Below are 7,196 nucleotides of genomic sequence, written 5' to 3'. Positions count from 1 at the left end.
ATATATTACATTATTTTAAAATAGTATTATTAAAAGATCATAAAGATGGCAAAGCATTTATTTTTATATGCTTTGTAAATGCTTAAAAAATATGCTAGTGACATAAATGGGGTTGATGTGCATAATTGAAACAGACACGACATGCAAAGCTAAGTTTTTGTATAATTTAATTTACTGAAATACATAAAAAAATTATTAAACTGACACATAAATATGTTAATTTTGTAACTGTTAAATGCACTGTTAAACAGTAGATTTGCCATTCATGCAGAACCACAGCAGCACTAGTGGAAGACAACAGCACCCAGATCACTCAGAACACCAGCTTCTTTTTAAGGGAACCTGAAAAATGGAAAAGGAAATAACATTTAGATTTCAAACTTAAATACTGTTTCCATTATAGATTATCCTTATCGAAAATGCTGCTGAAAATGTTTAAGAAAATCAAGTTTTTAACATTGTTTACATGGCTATCTGTTGTTTAAATAGGTTTAGTCAGATTCTTAAAGTCAAATTCTTCAGTCCACACAACTGCTGTGCATTATTTAAAGAACACTGATGGCTATCAGGTACATTGATCTCGTATTTTTGCATGTTTTCTTCACCCTGTTCAATACTGTCACGTTTTCTCTTGATTCCAATCAACAGGTTTTCTTTCTCTTTCAGTGCTTCTGTTGAGGAGTTTGGTCTGGGAAGCTGGGGTCCTGGGGTTGGTCCTGGTCTATTGCTGAAATACTTCATCTTCATAGCCTAGAATGAGCATATCCATTCATTCAGACAGTCTTTAAATGCACATTAGTTTTAAGCATTAAGATTAAGTTGATAAAACTGCAACCCAGTTACTGGCACCTGTGTAGCTGTAGCGCGTGTGCAGGGGTTAAAGGTGAACAATGCCTTCAGGAGCTCCAGAAGGTCATCGCCAGCTGCGCTGAAGATATGCTCCAATGGAGTGCCAGGAAACAGTTTAAATGACACATAGTCTGGAAGATTAGACATCCCCTGAAACAAAAAATCAGCACAAATCACAGATTCTGGCTCATAAACACACATACATTTCTCAAAGCCTCAAAACACTTGTCTTTGTAGATTATCTCAAGTAATCATTTGCTCTCTTATGCAAATGAAGCTGAAGTAAAACTCTCTCAATTACAAATACTGTAAGTATATTAGACAACTACAACTCACAGGCCATGTCTCCTCTGTTGGGGTTCCCAAAGCTTCAAATATCTTTGTCAGCTGGTCCAAGTCTGAATCTCCAGCTAAAAATGGCACCTGGCACAAGAACAATCAATTCTTAAAATACATGTTAATGGTATAATCAATATGGAAACTATAAATATGCAATTGCGACTTCATATCTCACAATTCTTTTTTTGCTTCTCAGAATTGTGAGATATAAACTTGAAATCAAGAAGAAAAAAAACTGGCTTTACCTTGCCATTAAATTACATAAAACTAGTTAACACTGCTGACTGAGTTTTTCCTAATACATCGGCTGAAGGAGTGATGGCAAATTTTGACATCTTTCTTTTGACCATTTTTTATATTTTTTTTTCCTCTTTTACAAACTCATTCAAACACTATCATAATTTGTTTCTTTTGCAATTCAGGCAAATCAAAACACAAAATGCGACCCTGGACACACAAAACAAATAACTGTATTTTTCGTAGTGTCTGTTCATCACTACAGACGTTTACCTAACTATTACAGCTTTGCTTCGGAGAATCTGGAAATGTGAAAAGGGTCTACTAGTATTCAAAGGAACCAAACGGTTTTACAAACACTGGATAAAGTCAGATACTCACTCTGAGTAAAAGCTCAGCAAGAATGCACCCAACTGCCCACATGTCCACACCCACACCATACATCCTGGCACCGAAGAGGAGCTCCGGGGCACGATACCATCTGAGAAGTACCACACAACATGAAAAATTAAACAATGGCATAATAAAGAAACTCTAAGTACTATTGTACAGGTCAACTCAGAACTATCAGAGACTTCTACACACCGTGTAACAACTTGATGAGTATACACTCGGTTCGGGCTTCCAAACGCTTTGGCTAAGCCAAAATCTGCCAGCTTCAAGACTCCATTTTCATCCAGGAGCAAATTATTGGGTTTCAGATCCTAATAAAAGAAATGATAACAATAACTGGAAGTGGCAGATTTAATGAGGATTTTTTTCTGTGTGTTTGGAAAAAAGTACTATTCAAAAATTTGGGGTCTGTTAAGATTTGTACAAATGTTTTTGAAAGAAGTCTCTTATGCTCTCAGAGGCTGCATTTATTTAATCAAATATACAGTAAAAACAGTAATTTTGTGAGATATTATTACAATTTAAAACAACTGTTATACTTTACTATTTAACTTTTTTTTTTTAAATAGATTTTTTATTATTACCAATTTTGAAAACAGTTGTGTATAGGGTTGCTAAATTCCGGGATTTTTCAAGACTAAAAAAAATTTCCATGGGAATTAAAGGGAATAGGGAATGGGAACAACAGATTGGGAATGCAATGGGAAAACAACTAGATTTAATGCAATTTCAGTTGAATCAGCTCAAAATCATTACTTTTTCCCTCAGAATTGACAAACTCACAATTATAAAGTCAGAACTAGTAGATATAAACTTAAATTTGCAAGAAGAAAAAAAGTCAATTGTGAGATAAAATAAGAAAATGTCAAGTAAAATGTTATAGGTTTAATTAGTATTTCATACTGTAAATGTAGGGCTCGTAAAATATGTCCCCGATTAACTACATATGAGAATATTATCAAGACCTATTGTTTAAATCCAATTTATGCTTTAAAGGTAGGTAGGCTAATCATAGCAGGTTTCATCCATATTCTGTCTATTTAAATCTCTGTGTTTAGCTTCAAAACTGTGTGTAGTCTTTGACGAAAATATTCTATAAATATTATTTGTATTATGATTCTGACATCCAAAGGCACAACAATACTTTTTTTTTTTCTTATTCCACAATTCATTCGCAGTTGCGAAGTGACATAACGGTGATACTCCAAACAGGTCTATTACTCTGGGTAAATGTATTTGATCTATGGATTTTAAGTTTAAATAGCAAATACCAAAATGTGTTTATAGTAGCTAGCAAGTCAGCAAATCAGATATGAAACATCTAAGCTAGTTAGGACTATTTCATTGACAATTCATGAGGCTAGGTATCATGTGCTACTAGCTCAAGCTGTGATGCTCTTTCTTCTACCTTCTGCAAGCTAGTTCTCCGTTTTCATACAGAAATACAGCACTGGTCAATGGTTTGGACACATTACTTTTTAATGTTTGTAAATGACATTTTTTACACTCATCAAGCCTGCATTTATTTGATCAAAAAATACAAAACAAAACAGTAATATTGTGAAGTATTATTACAATTTAAAATAATGGTTTTCTGTTTTAATGTACTTTCAAATTCAATGTTTTTCTTTGATGCAAAGCTGAATTTTCATCACCCATTACTCTTCAGTCTCACATGATCCTGAAATCGTGCTAATATGCTGATTTTCTAACAGTTTTGGAAAGTTGTGTTGCTTAATATATTTTATAACCTGTGATACTTTTTTCAGGATTCTTTGATGTATAACAATATACAAGAACCACAGGTTCCAAAAAAATCTACAAATTTAATTTTTAACATTTGTATTAGTTTGCATGCATGTCCTCTTATGACCAAACAAACTGTTTATATTTTTAGTTTGTATATGATACAGTTTCTATAAATTTCCCCAAATTTCCAAATAATTCCCATAAATTCCTGTTACATTTCAAATTTGGGAATATTCCCAAAATACCCTAGATTAAGTTCCCATGGAAAGTTCCCGAACATTTTAAGTGGAACCCTTGTTGTGTTGTTGAATATTTTTGTGGGAATTTACATTTTTTCAGGATTCTTTGATGAATTGTAATGCATACTTAAAAAAAAAAAGAAAAAAGTTATATATCTTTACAAAAATCTCACTGACCCCCACATTTTGAACAGTACTGTACATATAATTAAAAACAGATGGAGCAAATATCACAAAGCCTTACCCTGTGCAGGATCCAGTGATTGTGCATGTATTCCAGACCCTGTAACGTCATTAGGGTGTAAGCCTTTATATTGGCTGGTGTCAATACAAGACTGGTGTCCTTTATGATCACCTGAAACAGACCATAATACATAATACAACTACTTCTTTAAATTCATTTTTTTAAGAGCAATAACCAGACAGTTAGGGATAAGCATCATGCTTATATTGCATTGACGTGGACTTGTATTATTTGATCTACTGTAGGTTTAAAAGGTTTTGCTCTGTGATAGGTTTGTTGATGAACAATAAACATCCAAGTCCTCACCTCGAGATCCGTCTCCATGAAGTCAAAGACAAGACTGATATTAGATTTGTGTCCAAAAGCATCCAGGAGCTGTGGCAGAAAGGTTTATTAATGCCAGTATTAGCAACAACAAGTGCATCAAAATCTTATATGAATATAGCACATGACTTACACCAATAATGTTCGGATGACTGAGCTCTTGCAACAACTTAATCTCTCGAAGAGCTGTTCTGTTGATGCCTGGATAACAGAACATATGTATAGTGTGAGACTCAAATTACCCAAAATAAAGTTTTTATAAAAGACAGATTCAAAGCGCACCATCTTTGGCTTCTGTTCTGTGCCCCACTTTTATCTGCAAACAAGAAATTCACCTTTTAACATGAAGGAATGATAAAAATAAAATAAAAAAAAGACATTCAAAATATCCTAACCAATACAAAGCACTGAAACAAGCGAATTTGATCCAAAGTGATTGTTTTCAGTGTTACCTGAAACGTCTCACCTTTTTGATAGCGACAATAGTGTTTGTGGTTTTGTCTCTTGCTTTGTACACAGTTGCAAACTGCAAAATAATGGTACAGTGCATTAATAATATTTACGATTGACTCGCACCTCCAAGAGCTTCTGATGCTACACACTAAAAATGACGTCAATTCTAAAAATCACTTTCGTAACAAAGCTTTTAATGTTAAACCGAGCCATAACAGCTCAGAAACATTCAGGTTATGTCGTTTACCTGTCCTTCACCAAGAAAGTCCAGCTTTTCATAGCGCTTCGCTCTGGACTTCACATCTAACGCCATGATATGATATCAACAGTAAAACTATTCTTTGTGAACGTACACTTCCTTCTACATTAAAGAGCACTTCAGACTTCCGGTTCAAATAAAAGTCCCATAAGTGGCAATGCACTGAAAAAGCTCCACTGCTTAGATAAATATTACATTTTATGAGAATTGATGCCGCACGGTTAGTTCATTATATTCTATAATAATTTATAATATTATTTTACTATTAATAATGTCATAATAACGTATGGATTTTAATAATATGATCAATTGTTTTTTTCATATCATCAAACAAATAAATTAAAGGTTAGCTTTTTATATAATGCCATTTTGTGACTAATTATAATTAATATATATATAACGTTTAGCATTTTAGTTTAATTTGTATATTGTAGTTTAATTTAAATAATTTAAGGCATTTTGCAACTCCATCGGAAGTTTATTGAGGACCCTCACTGACAGTAACTGAATTCTGTTATAAATACATTACGAGTTGCTTCTTCAGTACGGATCCCCGCACATGACATGCAAGAAAAAATAAATAAATTGTGCGCACGATTTATAAATCTTGTGAACGAAATAGTAAATCGAGGGAACGCAATAGTAATCATGTGCACGTTTTAGTACATTGAGGGAATGCTGCACACGATTTAGCCTAATATTTTTCCTGCATGTCATCTGCGGGGCTCCGTACATAATTAATTATAAATCAAATTTCCTTCATGTCTTCATGGCTTCATGAATCATATTGGTTAGTTACATCATATAATCACACATCAAAGTCTTGCTATAGTAACATTAATCGATTAATTCCTGCAGAGGGCGATGTTGTGCAAAACAAGCTCTCCTTTCCTTTGCATTGCTGTACTTGCATTTTCTTAAACTGCTCTAATTAGGCTGTCAGATTATTAATACTCTAACAAATTAATATCTAACGTAAACTAACGTAAGTCATGTCATATTTCCCCCCTTCTATGCATTATTTTTTCTTTATCTCACAATGCATATGTAGAAATGGCTAAATGTAGGACCACATAGCCTCCCAGAATCTGCTGTATCTCAATATATTTATTTTATATAAAGGGCAGTGTATAAATCAGAAACAGTTACTGCTAAAGATATGTTCTTCCATTTTGTAGATTTATTAAAGTGTTGTGTCAATACTCGGTTCTATTCCGACACACAGACTGCCTCAGCACTGTCAATGAATATTTAACCAGCATGTGACTGCATTGATATTCTTTTATTGACACAATCATATGGATCACACAGTTTTTGATCATACTAGAGTGTGTGTAAGAAGATAAGTTTAACAGACACAAATGCAAATGTGTCATTATCACACGGATGTTCTAAAACATAATGTCCCTTAGATACCTTTTTGTTTGACTTGTTTACTGTACGCCTTCTATCACCATCTGAAGTTTCCCATCTCAACAGGAAGTGGTTAGCACAAGCTCTGTTCTTATGAAGACGCCCACTTCCTCTGACTTTGATAAACACATTTGTGGTTTTGTGCACTAACCCCATCAGATAAATTCTTAACTGCTGCTAAACCCAATGTCCCAAAATTACAGAATGACTTCTGGCGGGTTTATAATGAAAATAGCATCCAATATTGTGAAGAAGTGAGTTTTTGATTGGTGAAAAGTAAATCTTACCGTGTTAAGTAGTAATGATTTGAAACTATAGCCAGTAATTTGCTTGAGAAACACCAGTGACTCATTTTGTATCAGTTGTTTCAGACTGGCCTCATTTGAAATGGGAGATGCAATACATTTGTTTGATTTAGTCAGTGCTCTGAATATAAAGGAAAATATCTAACAAAATAAATAAATAAATAATTGGAATCGAATTCGTTTGTGCAAACATTTATTTAAGTTCACACATTATTTAAAACAGGAGTGAACAAAATACTCAGGAGGATCTTGGGCTTGCTAAATTCCTTGGGCTTAGTTTTTAACAGTTTAAACTTGAACTTGTTCTGTTTTAAGCCTGTGTTATTTTTGTTAACGTTTTCTTTGAATTAAATCAATATTAATATCAATTTTATATTTTAATTTTTTCTAAC

The 7,196-nt window shown here is 33.4% G+C and overlaps 1 protein-coding gene across 1 annotated transcript; it reads right to left on the bottom strand.

Annotated features, from left to right (window-relative positions):
• Nucleotides 1-150: 150 nt before the first annotated feature.
• On the bottom strand, nucleotides 151-5,234 carry LOC127998537 (cyclin-dependent kinase 7-like). Its single transcript, XM_052592118.1, has 12 exons — nucleotides 5,075-5,234; nucleotides 4,841-4,900; nucleotides 4,657-4,690; nucleotides 4,508-4,575; nucleotides 4,357-4,425; nucleotides 4,051-4,161; nucleotides 2,011-2,129; nucleotides 1,807-1,906; nucleotides 1,186-1,272; nucleotides 850-999; nucleotides 606-750; nucleotides 151-342 (listed from the first exon to the last, which is right to left on the bottom strand). Exons 1-12 carry the CDS (start codon nucleotides 5,138-5,140, stop codon nucleotides 314-316), a joined length of 1,038 nt encoding a protein of 345 aa, XP_052448078.1. The 5' UTR covers nucleotides 5,141-5,234; the 3' UTR covers nucleotides 151-313.
• Nucleotides 5,235-7,196: the final 1,962 nt, after the last annotated feature.

Source organism: Carassius gibelio, chromosome A5, assembly GCF_023724105.1.
Source record: "Carassius gibelio isolate Cgi1373 ecotype wild population from Czech Republic chromosome A5, carGib1.2-hapl.c, whole genome shotgun sequence".
NCBI classification, from domain to species: domain Eukaryota; kingdom Metazoa; phylum Chordata; class Actinopteri; order Cypriniformes; family Cyprinidae; genus Carassius; species Carassius gibelio.
This window is presented reverse-complemented; position numbering and strand designations above follow the sequence as displayed.

Bases quoted from the DNA above. Each gene is read 5' to 3' on its own strand.
- LOC127998537 (XM_052592118.1), bottom strand. From the start codon at position 5,140: ATGGCGTTAGATGTGAAGTCCAGAGCGAAGCGCTATGAAAAGCTGGAC. The intron at 4,691-4,840 runs GTGAGACGTTTC...TCTTGTTTGCAG, and splicing joins CTATTGTCGCTATCAAAAAG to ATAAAAGTGGGGCACAGAAC. The intron at 4,576-4,656 runs GTGCGCTTTGAA...TCTGTTATCCAG, and splicing joins CAGAACAGAAGCCAAAGATG to GCATCAACAGAACAGCTCTT.